Raw genomic sequence first — 26834 nt, forward strand, 5'->3', positions numbered from 1 at the left:
GTTTCTTCTCCACTAAGTTTAGTGAGAATCTCATGAATAGGAGGAGGAGACGAAGATGATAGCAAGGAGGCCCTTGTTTGTTCAAACTCGGGTCTCAAACCATAGAGAAAAGCGAAGAGTCCATCTTCTTAAACTTGAACTCTTCGCATTTCTATACACTTACCTTCTCATTTGGGTTCAAATTAGGCAAGTTGGGTCCATATGGAAGATAACTCCATAAAGTAATCTCTCATATTTTTATCTCCTTATTTGATATTTCTAACTTTTTCTTTGAGATAATACTTGTAGGCCTTATCTTTTTCGGTAAACATACCTCTAAGATATTCCCATGTTTCATTTGCCTTTTTGTAGCTTAATAGATTTGAGACAATTTTTGTCTCAACTCCACTTAGCATCCATAAAAGAATTTTTGGGTTTTTCATTTTCCATTCATCCAATTTCTTGTAATATTCTTCCATGGCTTTGTTTCTTTCGTCAAGACTAGTCTCAATCCCATTTTCACCTAATGTAATTTTGGGAGTAGGTTCAAGAATAGTACCTCTTACGAATCCCCACAAACCTTGACCCTTGATAAATGTCTCTAAGTGTCCCGCCCAAATGTTATAGTTGCTTACTTCAAGTTTGAATGGTGAAATAAAGTTGGAGTTGCTTGTATTGTGTGGGAAAAATTCACCCATAGTGAATTAGAAGAGAAAAATTAATCACCACCACGAAGGAGAATAAGCACGCTTTTCGAGGCAACCCACCAATGCACGGTTGATCATATACCAAGCTTTGATACCATGTGAAAAGTCTCACACACAATCAAGTTTCCAAATAACTTGATATTCAAAACATATGCCAACACAAAATAGCATTAAAAAGCTTCACACCACAAGAAAGAACAAGTGCTTCAAATGCACTGTGTTATTGCAATGAGGGGATAAAACCCTTTCATTCATATATATATATATATATATATATATATATATATATATATATATATATATATATATATATATATATACAATGGGCTCATTGCCCTTAATTAGAGTTGTTGGGAATCAGCCCATCGGCTCTTATTTGACAGACTCTGTACACAGTCAGTGGCTGACTGTTGTACATTGTACACAGTCAGCTACTGACTATGTACAAAAAAGGAACAAAAACTGAAAAAGAAAAATAAATAAAATGAGAAATTACAGAAATAAGAAAATAAAAATTACAAGAATATACGTATATACTTTAAATATGTATTTATATACATATACTTATACATATACATACTCTTGTATTAAGAAGAGTATATATATATTCAAGTATATACATATATGTATTATTTTCTAACATGATCAACCTATTATAGAGGAAAAATAGGAAACTACCAAATTGGGTTAATGTTAATGTCCATAATCAAGTGGAATAACTATACTTACACTGGCAATAAATAGTCAGCATTCAATGGAGGTCTTGTTACAATGGATTTTTATCAAGGTTGCTAGACTAGGAAGCGGAAGTGGGAAACGATACGGGAAGCGAAAGCGAGAAGCGATGCATTTTAAAATGTACAGGAAGCAGGCAAATGAGAAATAAAAAAAGAAATATAAGAATTGAATGGGAATCAAAATGAAACATAAAAATAAAAGTGACTAAATTAAATTGCATAATTTTTTATTTTAAAAAATAATTTTTTAACAAAATCTAAAAATGATGACTACCAATTTAGAGAAAGCACATGAAAGTGAGTGAGAAGAGTGAGAGAAAACACATAAAAAATATGAAAAGTTGAGTAAGAGAACATATAAGAAGAAAAGATGAAGCGTGTGGAAAGCATAGGAGAAGCGTTGAGGAATCGAGGTTCTCATCAAGTTTCAGAAGCGAAGAATATCGAGCTTCCAAAGCGAGTTTCCAGAAAGCAAGCTTCCCCTATCTAAGAAGCTTCCGGTAACTCTGATTTTTATTGCCTTGATGCATTAAACTCATCAAAGTCTCCTTGTATCTATGTTACATGCATATATTGGGGGTTACATGTTAGCCACTTATTTCCCATGATGTATTGTCACCAGTATGTATAGATCAGGTATTCTATTTTATGTTCTTTTGTGGCTCACATACACTCTTGAGTTGCATAATTTATTCATTCACCTAATGAGAATAGTATTGAATTTATGTTCAAGTTCTAGTTTCACAAACATACAAACATAGGAAGCATTTGTTAAGGCTTAAGTAGAGTTGTGCTCATAGAAGAGTTGTTTATGTATTTCAAATGGAAGTATTCTTGCCCTTGTACCTCTTCTTTGTGTAGAACGGGCCCTTTAACAATGTTAGTACCTTGTAGCAGAACATATAACTTCTAACATTCAGCTAGAAATGACAGAATATGCTTTCCACCATTTGTTTGCTTTGCTTCTTAAAAAAGATATGTCAAATCACTCACCTCTGTGAAAAAAATTTACATTTTTACGTAATTGTTGTCTCAACATATGCAGCAGTGTACATAAAATCACTCGGCATATTCTCAGAAATGATGAAAGTTCAGATAAGCGTGTACATGCATAGGGGCGCAAATTACACAGGCAGGGGTAACAGGAACAGCATGTCTGGCCAGATTGGAGGAGGATTTCACAGACTTCTATGTATCTATGAGTATTTACTGAAACTGCAATACAGTTTCAAACTTAGGGTTGCAACGGCTTGTGTTGGCTGTCTTCTTTAGAAAGTGAACAATATCACAAATCAAGCTAGGCTTGCTATTGTCTTTATCTACTTTCTTCCCAAAAAGCAAAGCAAACCACTGAAAATAATGTACAGGTGAGCAATATTACACAAACTGTTAATTCTACTGAAACTATAAAGAAAATTCTACACATTTTCCAGAATCAAAGCTGAGAACTGAAACTAAAGTACCACAAATTCACAAGTCAAATTACAAATATAAGAAAAATAATACACCATATGCTAATCCTGTTAAAATGTAAAATGTAACATATATATATAATAATATTATTATATTATATTATTAGTATATATTTTTTCTTTTTATTATTTTTTCTTTTCTTTATTTTTGTTTTTAATATCTAGTTCAACTTGAACTAGATTCATAAAGTAGTCAAGTTCCAACTAGGAACTTGACTAAGATATAGTTGTTGGACCTTAGTCCAACGGCTATATTTAGAGCCATTGGATAGGGTTCAACGACTCTAAGGAGTTTTGTGTATGAAATAAAGTATTATTATTTTTAGAGTGTTCTTCCATTTATACCCTTTTATGGGTTGTGCGTGTAGTGTCTCCAATAGACACCCTTTGTGAGTTTTTAGTATATTTGTGGAAGACCACCATTTCATTACATGGTATCAGAGCCTTGAAGACCTTGGATCTTGAAGAATCTTTGCCTTGTTTTTCGTGCCTCATTTGCAAAGGGCGTCTTATCCGCTTGTTTGTGACTCTAGAGACTTGTTTTGAAGAAAGAAAGACTTGGAGGAAGCTTGGATTCAAAAAATTTGTATCTTTTCCGTTCTTCTCCTCTCTTACCCCTCTCTTTCTCTCTTTTTCTCCTCTCATCTAATTTTTTTTTTCACCCTTGTAAGAGATGAATGGCAATGATAAGATCACCATCATACCCATGAAGTTAAATGACACCAATTATGTAATGTCGGCTTCAATCATGAAGCACCACATTTGGGAAAAAGGGTTGTGGGGTATAGTAGATGGTTCTGATTCAGAACCAAAATTAATTCTCACAAAAGTTGAGAATGACAAAGAAGTACCTCTCATAGAAGGAGAGAAGAATAAGGCTTTGACGACCTATTAGAAAAAATGGAAAAAATGAAGAATAGGGCACACTAAAATTATGTCATGGCTAATTAATAGCGTTGACATTAAAAAATGCTCTAGCCTTGCTAAATTTGAGCATGCCGATAAAGCTCGAGAATATTTTAAAAATATGTATTTCCTTAAAAATATTTGCACATGTGAGCAATTTGCAAGACAAGATTCGGACAATGACTCAAAAGGATAAAACTATTAGAGAATATTACAACGAGTTATCCAAAATATGGGAGGAATTGGCTCTTCTAGAGCCAAAATGGCATTATTCCGAAGACATCGAGCTTCGCCAAAAGCAACTCGATACGGAACATTTTTATCAATTTATAAACGGATTAAGACCAAAATTTGAATCAACCAAATCGGCTCTTCTTCATCGAGGAAAAGTTTCTTTCATTCTTGATATTATAGAGGAATTGACTATGGAGGAAAACAGACTTAAAAAGAATACTCCAAAATCTGAAGATGATTTCATTCTAGTTGTGTCTAGACCGGGTAATCATGTGCGTTCTTATAGGCCACCTCATTTTAATAGACAAAATGGTGACTTTGACAAAAGAAATGACATTTTCCACCATTGTCATGAACCAAGGCACTATAAGCCTCAGTGTCCTAAACTAAGAGAGTTAAGAGAGCTAAGACGAAGAGAAGAAAAGAAAGTTGCATCTGTTGAATCAGAATCAAAAGATCAAGATGCACCAGTATCTATAGCTCAATTAATGAAGATTCTCCAACCTCTTCTCAAAGGAGCCTCCTCCTTATCTGAAGCCTCAACTGGAGCAGTTGTATCATCATTCTCCGATCCAAGTAACTTTCCTTGGCTTCTTAACTTTGATGCTTCTTTCCATATGACCTCGAATGTCAATAGATTATCCAAATGTTTTAAAAATAAGTCAAGTATGTCAAAAGTTTTTACGGTTGATGGAACCTCTCTTGAAATAGAAGGAATAGAAAATTTTGAAAAAGCAAAGAAATTTTTTATTCCAAAAGTTAGATATATTCCTAAACTAAATTTAAATCGCTTATCTATTTCCCAAATATCTGATTACGGATGTAATATCTCATTCTCTTCTCATGGATGTTGGGTACAGGATCGTCAGTCAGGGAAGCTGATTGGGGAAGTCCATAGAGAAGGAGGACTCTATTACATGGACTTTTTGGAATTGCCTAAAAATGTTTTTTGTTATAATGTTTAAAAAATAGAGTTGGATTTATGGCATAAAAGACTTGGGCATCCTTATATGGCAAAAATCCAATATTTTTCAAGTTTAGGAAAATTTTATAATTTTGAAAGTTTCACTTGTAAAGATTGTATTCTTGGCAAAATGAAAAGATTACCATTTCATGATAGAACCTTTATTTCTTTCAGACCACTTGAATTAGTACATTCGGATGTTTGGGGTCCTGCAACAGTTCTTTCAAAAGGTGGATATGATTGTCATTTTTGTCGATGACTTTTCTAGGCATACTTGGATTTACTTTCTTAAACATAAATCTGAAGTTTTTGCACACTTTCAAACCTTTCACAACATGGTCAAGAATAAATTTCAAAATGATATTTCTATTTTTTGCACTAATTTATGAGGACTTATGTCCAAAGAATTCACATACTATCTCGGCTTACATGGCATTACACATCAAAGGTCTTGTCCGCACACACTATAGCAAAATGGATTGGCTGAACGTAAACATCGACACATCATTGAAACAACTAAGACTTTATGAATAGCCAATCAAGTTCCAAAAGAATTTGGGGCAGAAGTTGTCCTAACTGCTACCTATCTTATTAACTGAATGCTATCTTCTTCTTTAAAAAATGTAACTCCAATTGAAAAACTTGTTAAACTATCTCCTAGTTATTTTAAGCTAAGAGTCTTTGGATGTAAGTGTTTTATTTTCACTAACAAAAATGACAAACTCTCTCTTCGTGTGATTCCTTGTGCCTTTTTAGGATATTACGATAATAAAAAAGGCTATAGGTGTTTTGATTTTCAAAATAAAAAATTATATATATCAAGAAATGTATCTTTTCTAGAGAAAGAAAGTTTCTTTGAATTTGAAAAATCTAAGCCACTGAGTATTCCTTCTTAATAGAATTAACTTTAAAATCCAATGAATGTGACTTTGGCAATGATCAAAGTACCATTGATTTTGAACCTAATAATGAAGAGCAAACACAAAGGGATGTTGGTCTACAATATTCAAGACGAAGAGAGTCAGCTTCCATGTGCATTAGAAAAGTATTCTTAAATGCCAACTAGGAGGTCATCCCGAGTTTCTAGACCTCCAGGAAAATTTGTTTCTTACTAATCCTTTACACCCATATACAAGGCAATTATTGCATTAATACAATCATATGTTGAACCATCATTGTATTCTCAAGCCAAAAATCATATAGAATGGGTAGAAGTCATGAAGACTGAATTGGATGCAGTAGAAAAGGATACCAGGTAAGAAACTTATAGGTTGTCGATGGGTTTACAAAGTTAAAACCAAGAGTGATGGAACTCTTGAAAGGTATAAACCCCGATTAGTAGTCAAAGGGTATGCCCAGGAATATGACATCGATTATGAAGAAACTTTTGCCCCTGTTGCTCGTATGACCACTGTCAGAACATTAATAACCTTGGCTTCCATTAGGAAATGACCCATATTTCATATGGATGTCAAAAATGCATTTCTCAATGGAAATCTAGTTGAAGAAGTATACATGAAACCCCATCCTGGTATGAATATTCCTAAGGGCAAAGCTCTTCGTTTAGAAAAAACTTTTTATGGGCTTAACAAGCACCAAAAGCTTGGTATGATAGGTTTAGTCATGTGATGCTTGATATTGGTTTTTAATCTTGTTTGACTGACACTGCTTTGTTTATTAAGAATTCTAATGCAAGGGTTATAGTTCTTCTTTATGTGGATGACATGATCATCACCAGAGACGATAAACAAAGAGTTGCAAATATCAAAACTCTTCTTAAAACTCACTTTGAAATGACTAACTTAGGCTTATTAAGATATTTTTTAGGAACTGAAGTTGTTTATTCCCCTCGTGGGTATTTGATATCTCAATCTAAATTTGCCTTTGATATTGTTTCCAGGTCTGGCATTACAGATGATAAGGTGGACAATTCAGAAGTTGTCAATGTTAAAATGAGAATTGATGATGGAGAGCTTTTTGATGATCCCGCTCTTTATAGATAGCTTATCAGAGCACTTTCCTATCTTTTCATTATTAGGTCAGATATAGCACACGTTGTACACACAGCTAGTCAGTTTCAGCATGCTCCCACCTTTGTGCATATGGGAGCAATTTTGTATATTATTAGATACTTAAATACCTCTCTTTCACGAGGCCTCTTCTTGTTTGCATCATCGTCATTAGATTTAAGGTGATCCTAATAATAGACACTCAACCACTACTTTTTGTGTTTTCTTAGGTGAGTCCTTAATTTTGTGAAGGTGCAAAAAGCAACATAAGGTCTCTCTTTCCTCCATCGAAGTTGAATATAGAGCCATGACGACCACTACAATGGAAGTTGTTTGGCTCAGGCGACTGCTAGCTGACATGGGAGCTAAAACAACACAAGCTTTAAGAATGTGTTGTGACAACAAGAGTGCGATTTATATTGCAAGCAACCGGACATTTCATGAGCGCACCAAATGTATTAAGATAGACTGTCACTATGTCAGAGAGACGTATTAAGATAGACTGTCACTATGTCGGAGAGGAATATTTACATAAAACTATTGATCTGCCATATGTTACATCAGAGTATCAATTAGCACACTTTTTCACCAAGCCTCTCACTGCTCCCAGATTTCACTTCCTCTTAGACAAACTTTCTCTCATTGTATCGTAAGTTTGAAGGGGAGTGTTAAAATGTAAAATGTAACATATATATATATATATATATTTTCTTTTTTTATTTTTACTTTTCTTTATTTTTGTTTTTAATATCTAGTTCAATTTAAACTAGATTTATAAAGTAGTCAAGTTCCTAGTTGGAACTTGACTAAGATACAGTCGTTGGACCCTAGTCCAACGGCTATATCTAGATCCGTTGGACTAGGGTCCAACGACTCTAAGGAGAGCTCAAAAATGAGCTCTCCTTCTCTCACATTTAGTATAAATAGGGGTGATCCCCTTCAACAATGTAACAATGCTTCTTAAGCATTTTGTGTATGAAATAAAATATTATTATTTTTAAAGTTTTCTTCCATTTATACCCTTTTATGGGTTGTGCTTGTAGTGTCTCCAATAGACACCCTTTATGAGTTTTTCGTATATTTGTGGAAGACCACCATTTCATTACAAATCTATGTGTATTTGACCTTTTAAGAATTAATAAGAGAAGTTATTGTAATTAAAAAAAAGGCTTGCACCATTTCATGGTCAACTTTAGAATTAGAGATTGTACAACATTTCTAACTCCATACTAAGGATGGATTTAAAACATGGGGAGAACATCTTATAATACTTCATATCCATGATGACAACTACATATATATATATACTAAAACTTAAACTCTGAAATGATATTTTTATCAAGATATCAAAGGAATGACACCAGTTAACCATATTAAGATAATATAATTCCATCAGCCATGTCTCAGACTACCATGACAGAAATTCTTATGCATCTGATGAGGACTTTCTGAGGTAAACCACGAGACAGCCTCTTGGCATGCAAATACTCCCTTAAATTCATATAGAGATAGCACATCTAAGGAGACTCAGCATGGGTACACAAAAAACAAAAGGAATACCATCCATTACAGGATGACAGCTAGAACATCATAAAATAAACACGATATCACTGATCTAGAGACTTGATCAACCAAGAAAAGAAATAATAGTTTTTTAGTATGAGAATTTTGTTGAATGCCGTTCATGCGAAAAAAATCCACACTGCCAGTGAAAATTATTCAAATATTTGCTTTTTCTCCCCACTGAGAATATCAAGAAACAAAATTATAACAGATCAAACCACATTGAAGAACCAGATCCAAAAGAAAAGAAACACCAAATTTATTCATTGATGAAGCTTATGAAGAAGATTGCAATCATACCATGCAGATGATCTTCCAATGACCCCAACGGCAGGTATTCATACACAAGAAGGCGTTGGTCCCCCTCGGCACAGTAGCCGATCAAATTGACAAGATTAGGATGATCCAAAAGGCTAAGCATGAGAACCTCCACTAGAAACTCCCTGTTCCCTTGGAGGCCATTTCTGTCCAATTGTTTTACAGCAACAACCTGATGTTACAAATAACATCACCCCACCTTTAAGGAAATCATACAATGAAAATAATCTAAACCAAACAACCATATTATAACTTCATCTGAAAAAATATGTAAAATCACCAAGAAAATATTAAATCAAATGGGAAAAACATATTCGATCGCGATCAAATGCCGATTGGATTCAGCAAATACCTGGCCTGTACTTTCTAAGCGACCTTTATAAACCGGCCCGAATCCGCCTTCCCCTAAGAGGCAATCCTGTCTGAAATTCTTTGTGGCGGCCGAAAGCTCGCCGAAAGTGAAGGTGGTCGCTGCAATTTTCGCTTCAGGGGCATCCTTGGGTGCAGAAATTTGCTTCGCTGGAACAGGGCCGGCACTCGGCTTGAGCTTCTCAGTCCCTTTAATCCACAAACAAAAACTAACACAGATTCACAAACCGATCACGAAGAAACGCATTTCAATACCACTGCTCATTGCCATCTCACACCAAAAAAACCACCATGACCGCACAAAACAGCCATGCAACTCATCCAAACCAATCCCAGAGGAATTACTGCAATTCGTTGTGCAAACTGCACATCCAATCGCACCACTAAGCACAAAATTGTCATTCAATCGAATCTCAAAAGCATCAGATCAGACCAAAACTTAAAAAAAAAAAACAGAAATCAATCAGTTTTAATCCTACCCACAAACAAAAAATTCCACCTAAGACACGAAATCGAAAACGTTAGATCATACCCAAGAAAAACGAAAACCAACCAGAAATCAATCAATTACAATCCCACCCAACAACAAAATTCCACCTAAAAACACAAAATTCTCATCCAAAACCCATCTAATCCCAACACCAACAAAATTCCACCATTTTTTCCGCCGAAAGATTCGAATTGAATCATACCAACCTGCAGAAATCCTCGAAACGTGAGACGCTATGGATAGTGGTCGCTCCTTCCTGACCGCCTCACCATTCTTGGCGTCGAACTCCTCGTTCTTCGACTCGAAGCAAGGGAAACAACCCATCCTGGAACCGTTTCCTCCCAATACAGAATGAACCAAGCCAGATAACCACGACTGCAGCGGCACTATCTATCCACCCATCGCCTGCAATTCCCCTAAAGACTCAAAACCTGCCTTAAATTCGCTAGCATGAGCGATTAAATACTCTTCTTAGAGACATTCAAGAATCGAATCAAAGTAAGCATGTACTCACGGCATCCTCCCCACCACTACCCTTCCCCACTCAAAATTCAAAGGTAAATAATTTTTTAAATAAACAAATAACTAAATAAAAAAGAGAATGCAACAAGCCTCTCTCTCTCTCTCTCTCTTTTCTGCGTGTGAATCTCTGATAATAACGGGGGTAGTTTGGGGAATTGCAATGTGTACACGTCTCTATGTGCTTTTGTTTTGCGGCTGGTAAGTGACTCGATTTTGAGGACACGACTCGGTTTGGTTTTAGGGTTTAGTGAACCTGACCCAGTGACGGTTGGCTCGACCCACTTCAGTAACATCAACCAACTCAGTGTCTTGTGCTCTGAAGAATATGACCTGAGGTGGAACGAAAGGGTAGTTCGTATCATCAGAGATTTTTGAAGATTTTCAAAAAGTATTTTTAAAAAAATCTAAGAAAAAATATATTCGCAATAAAATGAAATGTTATAAGTTTTCTATTATTTTCTTCAAAAAAATTGAAGAAAAAGTTTAAAAAGTTTTAAAATGCAAAAAGTTTGAAATATAAAAATAAATTTTTTAATATCATAAAAATATGACAATAATATAGGGTGTTCTAATGCTATTTCAAACATATTGTGATATTTTACCAATAATTTGACTTACCTAAAATACCAATAATATTCCAATATATTTTCAAAATATTTGTTAAATTGTTGACTATGGTTTGTATTTATGCATCAACGATATTGTGAAAATATCATGATTTTGTTGTGATACTTTTCATAAGCTAGTATAATATCAAAAAAATTGTGATAATTTTAAAATATCTTTTATTTTTTAAAAGCATCAGGTTTTTATCATGCTATTAATGTGATAAAACACTTTTTAATATTTTGATATCATCTATAAAAATTATATATATCGCAAAAAAAATCCACAGATTCTCTCGAGAATGAGATTTCTCACGTTTGTTTGTATACCCCAGTCACTAGTTTAGAGAACTGATCCGGGACGGCGGCGGAGAGGTTTAGTACAACTAGTTCAGAGCGAGTCGGACTCGATCCTGTTAGGTCCCGCTTACTAGGCTTCAGCAGGGTCTGGCAATCAGGTTTGGGTTGACCTAGACCACGAATGATGATTCGGATCAGTCTAAGAACCGGTTTTGGTTCAGATATCCCAACCTACACCCCCCCCCCCCCCCATGTGAAAAATGACTGAACTGTCCTTTGAAGTCAAACCAGTCATAAAAGGACATGATTGTCAATATTTTACAAGACTTCAAATTAGGACAATAAACTGTCCGAACCAGATGAGTGTAGGTCGAGATCTGAGTACTGGGTCCTTGATTGGGCTCTAAGTCGTATGGGAAGTTGGATCCAGTCATTAGGGATGGCAGTGACCGGGGTGGGGGTGGGGTGGAGGTGGGGGCGGGGGACAAGGTCTTCACCCCGGCCCTGTCTCAAAATCCGGACCTCCATCCCCGTTTCATGTCTTCCATCCCTAGTCCAAACGGGGAGAGGCGGGGTGTGGCCCTGTTTTCCCTCGGTTCATTGCCATCCTTATAGAAGGATTGGGGATGGGGTCGGGCGGGAGAAAGCATAAGTCTATCCCCACATGGGTTTTAATTTTAACCTTCATCCCCGCCTCCATCCTCATTTCATGTCCTTCATCTCCGGTCCAAACGGGGTGAGGTAGGGCAGGGCCCCATTTTCCCCTGGTCCACTGTCATTCCCTACCAGTCATGCATGCCCGAGACTTCACCCAATTGTGAGAATTTGATATCCACAAGGCAACATTTCACATACATTCACAAACATGTGAAAATTTGCAATCTGTAAGGTCACGTTTGATGCAGGGTATGCGCCCGGGAGGCGAACATACCTGCCCCTGCTCGTGCTGTGTCTCGTGTTTGATATGAACGAACAATACACACTGTGTCCTGTACAATTGCATTTGGCGGGATGCGCCAGTCGCACCCCCATGGGTGCGACTGGCGCATCCGGTGTCTTTGTCTCGCAATGCAAACACACCCTATATGATACCCATACAGTCATTTTCACACTAGTTTGAAAACATGTGAATTTGTGTGTAAATTAATCGAATCTGAATTGTTTACACACATTTGGTGTGATTCCATATGATGTGAGCAACAATGTGAAACGAAATCACATTCTCGTTTCAAATGTATAAAAATGTCTCATATACAAATTCTTGGTAAATTTCTTTCAATTCTGTTTTTTTCAATAAACTGGTAGCGGTCCGCCTAACCCCAGCTTTCTATGTCAAAAAAAAAAAAAACATTTAAAGGGAATTTGTCTTCTGTTTTTAAAATTACGAAAAGGAAAACCCCGCAATCACTGGCCGCACATTGACAGGTCTCTGGTTTGTAAAACCCTTGAGGCCTTCCTTGCCCACTGACTAGTGCACAAAGCTCCCACCTTGCGAAAGAGGCCTGAAAGAAATCTTTTCAGATCTTTCAGTCTTTTTTTTTACCATAAATAGGATTTATCTAAATATTTATCAAAAATGGTCTACTCAACCAACCAAATATGCCTACTGGACCAACTAGGCAGGTCTAGGCTCGTTCCGTTAATAGTTCTTCTTAGGTTGAATCTTGGACCAACCTACACCAAGTGCATGTAAACATGTCTATAGTAAAAAAAAAAAAATACAATTTTTTTTGACAAAAAAAGTTAGGATTAGTCAGACCCCTACCAGTTATACAACTATACCATTTGGGGTTCGAACTTGTGACGTCCCAATACAAGGTAGACGTCTTAGACATCGAAAGAATAATCTTATGCCTCAAAAGATAGATTACTGCAAAGGAAACTTGTCCAAAGTTGCCTATAAAAGAAAGAGGTGGAGTTATTGATGTGAGATGGGGTTAGAAAAAAAAGAGGGGTTCCAATTTAACATCTAAAAATTATTAGTGTATATATCTCACATAAACCCTAATATGAATAACTGACCTAAGCTCAAATCCTCTTTCAAAGGGCTGACAAAGCTTGAAATTGGCTTTGACTTAATAAACGTCCACCGTGCAAAGCTTGCTTAAAAATTGCATGCTATGCTCATGCTGCTCCTACTTGTTGTTTGACTGAAAAACCGTAAAACATTGAGGCTTGACGTTAGCAGGCGGGGCATACTATACTAGGGATGGCAATCGTGTTGGGTTGGCGGGTCGACCCGATGGGTTCGTGGGTCAGCATACCTCAACCCAAACCCGACCCGTTTATTAAACGGGTCAGCTGTGGCAAACACAAACCCGGCCCGTTTAATAAACGGGTAACCCGACACAACCCGCCAACCCATTTAATAAATGTGTTGGGTCGGGTAAACGGGTTCTCAGGTTCGTGGGTCAGGTTGGTGGGTCGACGGGTTGGCGGGTTGACCCACCCGCCTAACCCATTTATTAAACGGGTCAGCCGGGTTGGCGGGTTGGCATACCCCTAACACGAACCCGACCCGTTTAATAAACAGGTTAGGCGGGTCGACCCGTTTATTAAACTGGTTTGTTTTTTCCAAACCCGAACTCGCCTAAGAGGCGGGTTGGGGGGTCGTGTCAGGTTTTGCCATCCCTATACTATACTATGGTTGTAGGCTCCTAGCAGACAAGAGGATTCTCCTTTGGTAAAAAAAAGAAAATAATACGTTAGTAAAATGAAATAATTAACGGTGAAAAACCTATGTCATATAGATACGAAAAAAAACATGTTCTCCCATTACCCCTAGTTTCCAAATATGTGACAAATCTAGGCTTGTACATCCAAATGAATTTTATATTTGACTAAGATACGTTATAATCTTATTCTTTTTTATTAAAGGAAAACGTGTTCATTCAACTCGTGGTGCATGTGGTTTAGAATTTGACTTTGCATTTTAATATATTAAGACAAAACCAATATTCTAATTTCTCGGTCATGACTGCATTGGAAAATGAGAAAAAAGGACGACATATTCGTCATTGACTTTTGGCATATAATACAAAATACCCTAAGTCAAGGCATGAGTATTCCCACTAAGCCTATCATGTGAATGACCAAAATTCCTTAAGCAAGATGCAGATTTTTCAAGTCCTTCACCAATAGGGGATTTTAATGGGATATGCTGGGAAAATGCATTTCCAAGAACAATATAATATCCAAATTTATCCTAGGGTTTTTTGTTTTTTTATAAGTAGTTGCAACCATCAACTAACTAGCAGGATAGAAAGAATTTGGGTTTTGACCAAGTATGAAGAAAGACTAAGCTTTCAAAGTTTGTCAAATTTATGGTGCCCAACCATAGTTACAAAAAAAACGAAATGGATTGGAGAGGCACAGTGAAGTATATGTTACAAAAACAATACAAAATTATACCAAACATACAAAAACAAATACAAAAAAAGCAAAAGGACAAAAACAAAGATTTTACTTAGTTTGACAAGAATTGTTTATAATTATAGTGGGATCTGCAAATTTTTAGGATTTATATTAAGGTAGAAAACAGGAAAGAGAAATTTTAAAAATATATATAGTATGAAGTGGAAAAAGTAAAGCTAACGAAAGTAAGAAATAATAGCATGATTAAGGGTGGTTGCAAGAGGTAGGTAGAGACATCCCTGCATTTGGTGTTTGAAACCATTTTTTTTTTCTGACAGAGAAAGTTGGGGTTAGGCAGACATACAACTATACCATAGGGATTCAAACTTGCAACCTCCCAATACAAGGTGACATGCACTAACTGCCCTTGCCACACAAGCTGAGACCCTCTTGATTGTGTTTGAAACCATAGTCATAAATCTTGTTATCAATATTTTCTTGACAAAAAAAAATCAGAATAAATTTTACAAAATTGTTCTTCTCAGGAAAATACCGCTGCATTCAAATTTTAAAAATATATAAAAAATAGAATGAAAAATTTTAATATGAAAAGATATATAAAAATACAAACATCACATGAATAATGTGCTAATATCATGACAGAAACATGATATTTTAAAAAGATCATGGTTTTGTTGGGGTTATGTATGGTTTTTTTAACATCTCGTGATAAAATCGAGAAATTTTGAAAAGATGCGTGATATTTGTCTATGTTGGATACCTACCATGGGGCATCTCATATATCCAATATCTGACCAGATTCTGAGTTCAATTAGTCGGATTTGGTTAAAAAAGTGAATCCAATTAATAATTAGATCGATTCTGTTTGGCTTAAGGATTTCATGACCCACTCCTAAGGTTTTCGATTCTAATAGATATCCAAATCTGATTACATGCATTTTTTCGGGATTCAGTGTTAGCTTTTCCCATCTGAATCTGAGACGGGTTAGACAATATTAAATTAATTAAATTTAGTATTAGCTACATCCAGCCCGAATCCAAACAGTTTACATCCCAAGTAGGGGTTGTCAACAGGTCGGGTTTGATTTGGACCCAGGTGAAACCAGACTTAGACCAGATTTTTGGGTATGGTATCGGGTCTGGACTCGGGTCTAATTGGATCCACTATAAGAAAAAACATATTTGAACCCGATAAGAACTACATGGATGAGATCCGAACCATACCCGGTAAAACCATATTTTTCTATCATTTTTATATTGAAAATTTGCAGGTCTTAATCGGAACTCGGGTCGGGTCTTTAGATCTAGTATAAAATTTTACAAACTATACCTAGATCCATGTATTAATCAGACCTCCAGGTCCAGACCAGGTCTTAATCGGGTCTTATTATTTATCACCATACACGACACTATAGGGTTTGGTTCGGGTCAGGTATAGGTAAACTTGACCCGTTGACACCACCTAATCCCTAGTGCCTTTTTCAACAGCCGTCAATCACTTGACTCATATAATGCTGTGAACCTGATTGCAAAACTAGGGGTGTCAACGGATCGGGTTTGGTTGGGAGCCGGGTGGTACCAGACTTGGACCCGGTTTTGGGTATGGTATCAGGTCTGGACCTGGATTTATTAGGGTCCACTATAAGAAAAACTATACTTGAACCCGTTAAGAACTACTTGAATGAGACCCGGTCCATACCCAGTAAAACTATATTTTATATCATTTTTACATTGAAAATTTGTGGGTCTTAATCGGAACTCGGGTCGGGTCCGAGGTCTGGTATAAAATTTCACAAACTATACTCAGGTCCATGTATTAATCGGACCTTTAAGTCCGGGCTCGGGTCTTAATCGGGTCTTATTATTTATCATCATACCTAGACCCTAGAGGGTTTGGTTTGGGTCGGGTCCAGGTAAACCAGGCCTGCTGACATTCCTAGTGAGAACCCGTTCTGATCCTATGTAACTCGTGGACCAACTAATACCAACAGCATCGAGTCAAGCAGGTTATCAAGTACTTGACTGACATACCCAACCTAATTTTTGTTTTTAAATAAAAAACAAAATTAGAAATAAAGTTGTTTATAAAGGTTACTATGGAGTCATGGACCAAAAAACAATCTTACCAGAAAAAAAATTAATAAAGGGGTGTACCTAGTTTTTGGGGTTGGATATTTTATGAAAAGAAACCAACACTATCTTTGACTTTAATTTCTTTTCTTAAGTGCGGATATGGTTTTGTTCTTTTGTTACCGAATCTGATGAATATCAGAATCCGTTTACATGCATGAAAGTGGATCTGGTATGAGTTTTTCACCATCAGAGTTTGAATTCGAATTTGAATCCATTTAACCAACATCGGATTAGTCGAATATGGCATTGACATCTGATCCAAATCCGAACCGTTTGCATCCCCGACTGTCACAAAGGTCCTGTTGCAGCATTCACCATCAAACTAAGAAACCGGTGCTGTGGGTGCAAGGTGGGACCCACATTTCATTCATAATAACATTGTAGGTGCAGGCATTGAATCCATTGTATGGGAACACATGAGCAGATTCAAATGAAATAAATTTTATTTAATTTTTTAGATTTTAATTTCCCGGGTTTTCCCATCACTATCATTCAGCAGGATCCTGTGATCCCCTTTAATATCCAATTGCATAAAAAAGCCACATAAACGGGTCGGATTCGGTTGGGATGTAGGCGTTGCTGGACCATACACAATTTGATATGGATTAATCGGATATGTCTTTACAAGTACTAGATTACTATATTCATATAAAAACTCTAAATCGAATTCAAATCGAGTTATTGTTTATTACTTTAATTACTGGATTGGATTAAACTGATCCGGATATATGACCTAAATCTGGACCCTTGACATCGCTGAGTGCATTCAAGCCTAAAGTTATTTAACTCCCAAGGTTGAAAAGTTAACCAAACTTGGGTATGTTAAGAGCGGCGCATAATTCCATATTAAGTAATATTCAAAATGACTAAAATACCGCTGAAACGCTGAATGCTGTTTGCATTCGCACACGGGGAACTTAATCGGTAATTCCCGAAATCAGTCAGGGACATGATGGTCAGTGTGAACTATTCTAGGACATATTCATCATTGTAGAAGTAGTCGAGGAGATGATTGTCTTAGCGTGAAGAGCGTGGGGAGCGTGATTGGCTCGTCTGAGTCCACACGGTCCAGAAAACGACAAACGTATGACGTGCCCACAACGCATTCTGCGTGCCGTATGCTTTTAAAATGACTGAATTACCCTTTAAAATGACTGATTTTTTTTTTACGAAGAAAGTTGGGGTTAGGCTAGGGATGGCAGTGGACCGGGGGAAAGCGGGGCCCCGCCCCGCCTCGCCCCGTTTGGACCGGGGATGAAGGGTATGAAACGGGGATGGAGGCGGGGATGAAGGTTAAAATCCATCCCCGTCCGGGGGTGGAGGCGGGGATGGACTGGCACGTTCCCCCGCCCCGCCCCGCCCCGCCCCGCCCCATCCCCGCCCCGGCCCATCCCCGCCCCGCCCCCGGCCCATCCCCGTCCCGGCCCCGCCCCATCCCCGCCCCCAACTCAGATGAACTGTTTACTAACCCTAACTCCCTTCCCTAATTTCCTAACCCTGGAGCCGGGCGACGTTACTGTGCACGTAGGACGCCGGGTTCTCGATAGCGTACCGGACTCCGGCCTGGGCGGCGAGGTGCATCACGTGGGTGAAGGCGACGAGGTCGAAGAGCTTGGCCAGGAGCCGGGCGTCGTTGATGTCGCCGGCGATGACGAAGACGCCGTGGTCGCCGAGGATTCGACGGCGGGCCTTCTTGAGCGAGGGGTCGTAGTAGTCGTTGAAGTTGTCGAGGCCGACGACACCGTCACCGCGCTTCCGGAGGGCGAGCGAGACGTGGGTGCCGACAAAGCCAGCGGCGCCGGTGACGAGCACGCTCATCCCGCGGGGTCGGGGACGGGGGCGGGGTCGGGACGGGGACGGGGCGGGGGCGGGGCGGGGACGGGGACGGGGCGGGGACGGGGACGGGGACGGGGCGGGGGTGGAGGACATGAAACGGGGATGAAGGCGGGGGTGGAGGATAAAATCCATCCCCGCCGCGGAGGCGGGGCGGGGGTGGAGGATAAAATTTTGAGGCGGGGCGGGGGTGGAAACCTTGTCCCCCGCCCCGCCCCGCCCCGCCCCACTGCCATCCCTAGGTTAGGCGTACCGTGAAAATTCAGGTGCAATACGATTGCACAAATATTTTCACCCACCCATGTGTCTTATTGAATGTTTCAAGGGCTGATCCATATAAAAGAAGCAAGCACGTAGATCACATCTATACGGTCAGAACGTAGAAATAAAACAAAAAGTCCAAAAAAAACCCATTCAGCATATACATATCAAATTTGATTTGGAGTCATATGATTCAGAATCACAAGGGGCCACTTGCTATTTTGATTCTCAAGTAAACATGAAAATGACTTATTTGGGAAGGCAAATGAGAGTAGGTTTCTCACCCACTCATCTTTTGTTCTTTGTTCAGATGTGCCGGTGAGATTCCCAAATCTTATGAGATGTAACCAAACATTTATGTCATGTTTGGTTGAGTCTCATGAGATTTGGACTCTTATGCAAATGAGAGAATTAATCTCATAAGCATTGTCTAAACAAACATCAGAAAATAAGTGGTGAGAAATTTATTCTCATTTTCCTTTACAAATGAGACTTGATTTCTCAATTAAATAAGAATCAAAATCAAAGGAGTCTCATGTGAGTCTGAATCACATCACAAAAAAATCAAATTGGAGTTGGAATCACGTAGCCTTTGTTTTTCACAGTTGGCCAGTTAGGTCAGCCTGGTAGCCTGCATGTCAACTCGGGTCGACCTGTGGGTTGGAGTTTGGCTCAATTCCAAATGAGTTAGGGCCTAAAACCTGGACCCAAACTGGGCCCAATGTGATTCAGATCGGGTTGGCCTGATGGGCTGCATGGCATGCATAACTATTTACCTAGGAAAGAAAAACAAATCCTAATGTGGAAAGATGTGCCAATTATGAAATGGGTATGGATCGATGGATATGGGTCCCTGTCAAGGCTTATAACTTCAGGTTGGAATCCTGCATTAGAAAGAACCTGAAAAGCGAAGTGGTCAAGACCTGACTCAGAACCAAAGATATCCACTACGCGGACAGTATACCTAATAAGAGACTTAGTGATTGGAATATCTAGAGACTCTACGAGAGGTTGGTTGGACAACCAAGGATGTAACCAGAATCAGATATGACAACCATTTTCCTACGTACCAATGACACTTTAGGGGGCGTTTGCATGTCACCCCCTTCAGTGGAAACCGTTGCCGCAGAAACGGAATCGGACACCCTGCCCCCCCCCCCCCCTCACAGGAACCGTTTCTGCAGAAAACCCACATCGAGCGTGTATTTTGGCATGCCATACGAGGGTTTTTTGTGGAAAGAGGCCATTTTCGCTGTTTGTGTTGTCATGGTGGGCCCTGTGGAAATGCATGCCAGTCGATGCATTTCCACGAAAAACAGCCATTTTCCGTGACACACAAACGTACCTTAAGAGTCACTACCTTGACACGTCCTAAACTTTTCCATCCATAAGATCCAGACGCACAAAAATCTGGGTACCAAATATAGAATTTTTGCAAGTAGTTTTGGTGGATGAGAGAGACCCAAGGATTGGACTACTCAATGACAGAACAGACCATCCTAATTTGGCTAGACAAGAAAGATTTTGCTCATTATCGTAGACTTGATGCCAAACTCACCCTCTAAACAAGGTTTACACACTTGGGACCAATGAATTTGATGAAATTTTGGATGGTTTTGACTCGTACCAAAGAATTTGACATATAATCAGCTCTTTTTTTTTTTTAATAACAGAACTCAAAAGAATGAAACAAAGATATCCAATACTTCATATGATTACCATATAAACCTTGAGGAATATGAAAAACGATTTTCCCTTCCTCCCTACTTGGCTTAGCCATAACGGATTCGATTCTAATGAGTGGCATCCAACAATCTGAGTCCAAGATTGATCAGGCATGATAAGCATGTTCATAGTGTTAGAATCAAAACCAATATCATGATGTACATCAAATTACAATACAACATGACATACATGTAATACATTTGATTCAAATCGTAATAGGGTTCAAGCATGTCATGTTCGGTTTTAAACCAAAATCCAAGGCAACAAATCAAACATATACACAAAACAGAATAAGAACAACAAAAAAATCATGTTAATATTATGCAGGCTAAGGCATATAAAAATACTCTCTTTAGAGAATATTTGCCCTCACATACGGTGCAAAAAAGGTTTGACGTCATTTCCTTAGGATACAATAGCCTCGATGATCTGGATCGGTGCACTGTGATGGTAGATCACCCTTTGAAGACAACATCAACGAACGACTACTGCAGAACTCTCATTTCTGAGAAACACCCACAGGACAACAAGAAAGAACAGGGCAGGGAGAGAGAGAGGAGCAAAAACTCGAGAGTCACTTGCGTCTGTATATGTGTAACCGCAACCCTCTAACCATGTTTTATAACTCCTGAACGAGTACTAAAACGTGAAAGAGACCTGTTACCATTTACGAAGTAACGTGACCCATCAACGGAATGATCTGTTACCATTTCTCTTTCCCCATAATTTAATCTAAATAAAAACAATAAATGTGGGACAAAAAGAACATCAGACTTAAAATGGATATGGCCCTAAAGGGGCAATTACCTAAACCCGAACCCGAGCCCGAGCCCGAGCCCGACCTGGCTCGGCACGGCGTAGCGGGCGCGCGCACATGTGTGTGGTAGCCATCATATCTCCTTGTTCTTTGTAATAAGTGATAGAATCTTCATGTAGGTTATAAACCCCACAACATTTTTGAGATTCTTCAATATGGGACTATTCCACATCATTAAAGTTCAAAAATATTCCATAAAAGAGTGGTCCCCAAATTGTTTTCTCTTTTGAATTAACTCCTCATCTATTCTTACATCCAACATTCCCCCATAAATTCAAAGAATAAAAATAGGAGGAAACAAAAATGCAAGATGGAGTAATCTACAGCAAGACATATCATACTTTCAATAATGGTACCTTCCGATTTGAACCACTACCTTAGTTGACTAACTTTATCCCCATAGGAATGAAGTAAACTAAAGTCTTGAACTTGAACCTTTGGTTTAGGTGTATCCATTAGCAACAACATGATAAAGGTTCTGGTTGTAATCTTTATGGGCGGCGCGTTAATGGCCATACGCCCGAATCCTGTTTCATGAGTGACTTCAGGAATAACCCAATTCCTTCAACTGCAGTCACACACTCACACTCACACTCACACTCACACTCACACTCACACAAGTAGGCTTCTCCAGAGATGCACTGCTAACATCTTGCCTAGAAGGCTTTGAACCCATTCAGAGTTTTAACTCTTTCTTTACTGGCAGTTATAGCACTTTTTCAGAGTAATCAGGGAAAACGACACAAATACATAGTATCACATTAAGAATGTGTTATTCAGTTCACCCTACAACTTGTTATTATCTCATTGAACCTACTTTGTGGGATCTCCACTCTGATAGGTTGGGTTGCCACTGTAGATGAACTACTAATGAGTTTCAGTCTCATCCCCTATCTAGATTTCAGGACTAATGGCTTATTTAGTCATTTTGTTAATAGATCAGTTGTGTTCTCTTTGGATCCAACATAGTCCACAACAACCACTAACTGAAATACTAGTTCCCTTACAAATTTTATTCTGACTTGGATGTGTCTTCTCTATTTTTTATTATATTTTGTACTTTTAATCTTTGCAATTATGGTTATATTGTCACAATGCACAGATATTGCAGGAATTGGTTTGTCTATTAAAAGAAGTTTCTCTAGAAGTCTCTTTAACCATTCAGCTTCCATTCCTGTGATATCTAATGCACAGAGCTCAGCCTTAAAAGTAGACCGTGATAAGATGGTTTGCTTTACTGATCTCCATGCGACTGCGTCGCCACCCAAGGTAAATACATACCCTGTTACGCCACAACTTTCAGAGTTCATAGCTATCTAGCTCACATCACTATATCTCTCAAGAACGACAGAGAATCTCTTGTAATGCAAACTCAAAGAAATAATTCTTTTCAGGTACCTAGGTACCATGTCCAATGCCTTCCAATAAGTGCGATTTGAACTTGTGTATCTACTTAATTTTGTCACAGAGAATAAAATATCTGGCCTCGTACAATTTGCAAGATATATCAAACTTTCAATAATCTGAGAATACCTTAATTAAGACATATGAACATTAGTCGTATTCTTATAAAGAGGAGTAGAGGGGTCATATGGAGTTGCTACAAATCTTCCTTTGTCATAGCCAAATTTGTCAAATACTTTATCAACAAAGTGAGATTGAGAAATAACTATTTCATCAGCTGAACGAGTCAGCTTTAAGCTAAGATCATATTTGCAATACTCATATCCTTCATATCAAATTTACTAATAAGAAATGACTTCGTCTCATTCACAATTCTTATATTGGAACCAAACAATAGAATGTCATCTACGTACAAGCATAAAATGATACATGCATCACTTTTAACTTTGCAATAAACGCATTTATCATATTCATTCACAACAAAGCCAAATGATAAAATAACTTTATCAAATTTTTTATGCCATTGTTTAGGGGCTTGTTTTAGTTCATATAATAACTTAACAAGTCTATAAACTTTATTGTCATTACCAGGAGCCACAAAACCCTTAGCTTGATCCATATAAATCACTTTTTCAAGATCGCCATGCAAAAAGGCAGTCTTCACGTCCATTTGATGGACTGAGAGATCATAAATGGAGGCCAGTGCAATAAGCACCCTAATTGTGGTCATCCGAGTAACCAGAGAATATGTGTCAAAATAATATATTTTTTCCTTTTGTTTAAACCCCTTGGCAACCAGTCTAGCCTTGTACTTATCAATGGATTCATCTGGTTTTAACTTCTTCTTAAAGATCCATTTGCACCCAATAGTAGAGCTACCACGAGGGAGGTCAACCAGTTCTCAAGTTCTATTAGAGACAATGGAGTCCATTTCACTCTTTATGGCTTCTTTTCAATGCCTTGCTTCAGGTGAAGCCATTGCATCTCAAAAAGTGAGAGGATCATCTTCGATCAGGTAAGTGATATAATTACTTTTCAAATCCTTGGTAATCTGTGGCCTCTTGCGCTTTCTTGGTTCAACCACTTCCTGTAACTCATTTGGTCTAGAGTGAGAACAAGATGACTCAACCCTCACATTTGTCATCATTTTCACATGTTTAGGAATGAAACCAGAAGTTGAAGGTATATCTAAAAAAGTAAGATTCTGAGGTACACCAACTTCATGGGAAATACATCCTCAAATAATGTAGCTTCTCGAAGTTCAACAATATAGTTTATATCTATGCCAGATATCTCAGACTTAATTACTAAGAACTTATAGGCATAGTTGTTCTCTACGTAACCCAAAAAGATAACATCTATGGTTTTAGGACCCAGCTTCTTCTTGTTGTGCTCTGGGACTAGAACCTTTGCAAGGCACCCCCATACTTTGAAGTATTTTAAGCTAGATTTCTTATTTTTCTAGAATTCAAATGAGCTATTATCCTTATGCTTCTTGGAAACTCTATTCAGAATATGATAAGCCGTATTCAGAGCATCCCCCCACATATAGTTAGATAATCCAGAACTTTCAAGTAAAGCATTTATCATGTTAGTTAGGGTTTTATTCTTTCTTTCTGCAATCTCATTACATTGAAGAGAATATGGAGTGGTAAACTCATGAACTATGCCAACGGATTTGCAATATTCATCAAGTTTGTTAGATGTATATTCTTCTCCTCTATCAGACCTCAATCTTTGAAGTTTTCTACCAGTTTGTGTTTTTGCTTCATTCTTAAAAATAAAAAATTTATCAAAAGCTTCATCTTTTGATTTTAGCAGATACACATAACAATATTTAGTGCCATCATCTATAAAAGTGATAAAGTACTTTTTATAATTTCTAGTTAACACTCCATTAAACTCACAGATATATGTGTGCACCAAATCCAATATTTCAAAATCTCTAATAATTGTATGGAATGGTTTTCTACATTGTTTTGCTTGAACACAAATTTTATACTTTTTAGTTTTATCTATGGAATGTTCAGGAATCATCTTCAAGTTCATCATGCGTTTTACAAAATTAAAATTCACCTGACCCACTCTATTTTGCCACAATTCAGATGATTCTATATTGTAAGCAACATTAGATAATGAATCAAAAGAAATATCATTCGCTAATTTATTACTGCAAACATGTTCAACACGAAGTTTAATCAAACTATAATCTAAATACCCCTTGCCAACAAATGTTCTAGAATGCAAAATAATAACTTTATTACATTTAAAATTGAACTCATAACCCTCTCTAACTAGACATGAACCACTTAAAATATTCCTTCTAACTACAGGCACATGGTGCACTCTATGTAAAGAGAGAACTCGCCCTGAAGAAAACTTTAGGTCCACGCGTACAATCCCCAACATCTTTGCAGCCGTGGAGTTGCCCATAGTTACAGATCTGCCTTCAGCAGCCTGGTAAGAGACAAAGATAAACTTATCAGCACAAACGTGCACATTAGCCCCAGTGTCAACCAGTCACTCAGTTGACTCATAAACATGATAGATTTGTGGGTTAACAAAAACATACCCAGCACCGGGCTCAATGACCTCACTCACCATATTGACTCATGGAGTACCATCTGTGGTCCCATGAGCCTTGGCCTTCTTGGAAGGACATTTCTTAGCTCAATGCCCAACCTATCCACAGTTCCAACAAGGTTTGTTCTTTGTCTTTTTCTGGATTTTGACCTTAGGTTTAAATTGGTTTTTCATTACAGGTTTAGCTTTTTATCCCTTGCCTTTAAAAGATCCGGTCATCATATTCACTTTAGGTTGTTCAGTTGGCATCACAACTTGTTTCTGACTCCTATGCACTTTCTCAATGGTTATGGCTACCATAAGATTATCCAAAGAGATCTTTCCTCTACGGTGCTTGAGAGACATGCCAAAGTCTACCCAAGACTTAAGAATTTTTTTCATGATGGTCATAACTTAAAACTTCTCAGGAAGTTTCATATCAGCTTCAACCAAACTATGAAGCAATAACAGAAACTCATGTGCTTGTTCAGTGACTGACTTGCCCTCAACCATCTGATATTTCAGAAACTTGGCAACTGAGTACTTCTCAAGACCTTGGTATTCGGTATTGTACTTTTTGTCAAGTTGATCCCATAAAGATTTAGCAGTGATAGAAGAGGAACTGTATACATCGAACAAAGTGTTGGACAGAGCCGACAAAATGCAACCACGACATATACCACCCTTCTTTTTCCACTCTATAGCCGCAGTAACAACGACGTGATCAGGTTCAGTCTTAGAGACTGAAGGGCATTCGAACTCTAGAACAGATAACAAGCCTATAGTCGTGAACCAGATTTTCATGCGTTGTTGCTAACACTTGAAATTCTGACTGGCAAAATTTTCAAGCATACCAAACATGTCTACTTTCAGTATAAAACTCGATGCTATCGATATGCTTAGAACCTTGTCTAAGACTGTTAGAATCAAAATCAATATCATAATGTAAATCAGATTACAATACAACATGATATACATGTAATATATTTGATTCAAATTATAACAGGGTTCAAGCATGTCATGTTCGGTTTTAAACCAAAATCCAGACAAAGGCAACAAATCAAACATATGCACAGAACAGAATAAGAACAACAAAATAATCACGTTAATATTATGTAGGCTAAGGCGTATAAAAATACTCTCCTTAGAGAAGATTCACCCCCACATATGGTGCAAAAAGGGTCCGGCGTCCTTCCCCCATAATATAATAGCCTCAACGATCTGGATTGGTGCACTCCGATAGTAGATCACCCTTTGAAGACAACCTCAGCGAACGACTGCTGCAGAACTCCCCTTTTTGGGAAACACCCACAGGGCAACAAGAGAGAGTAGAACAAGGAGAGAGAGGAGCAAAAACTCGAGAGACACTTGCATCTGTATATATGTAACTGCAGCCCTCAAACCATGTTTTATAACCCCTGAACGGGTACTAAAATGTGGAAGAGACCCGTTACCATTTATGAAGTAACGTGATGAACAGAACGATCTGTTACCATTTCTCTTTTCCCATAATTTAATCCAAATAAAAATAATAAATATGGGACAAAAA

The 26834-nt window shown here is 37.9% G+C and overlaps 1 protein-coding gene across 1 annotated transcript in view; it reads right to left on the reverse strand.

Annotated features, from left to right (window-relative positions):
• The window catches only part of LOC149840442 (serine/threonine-protein kinase PBS1-like), a 46569-nt gene extending 36388 nt beyond the window's left edge, over positions 1-10181 (reverse strand). The window contains exons 1-3 of the mRNA XM_090003160.1: positions 9955-10181; positions 9242-9447; positions 8872-9061 (exon numbers count right to left, since the gene is read on the reverse strand). Of these exons, the coding sequence (XP_089859286.1) occupies positions 8872-9061; positions 9242-9447; positions 9955-10072 (514 nt within the window). The 5' untranslated portion in view covers positions 10073-10181. The remainder of the gene's footprint in view (positions 1-8871; positions 9062-9241; positions 9448-9954) is intronic.
• Between the last annotated feature and the right edge of the window lie 16653 nt (positions 10182-26834).

This window comes from Nuphar pumila, chromosome 4 (genome assembly GCF_984573655.1).
Source record: "Nuphar pumila chromosome 4, dmNupPumi1.hap1.1, whole genome shotgun sequence".
Taxonomy (NCBI): Eukaryota; Viridiplantae; Streptophyta; class Magnoliopsida; order Nymphaeales; family Nymphaeaceae; genus Nuphar; species Nuphar pumila.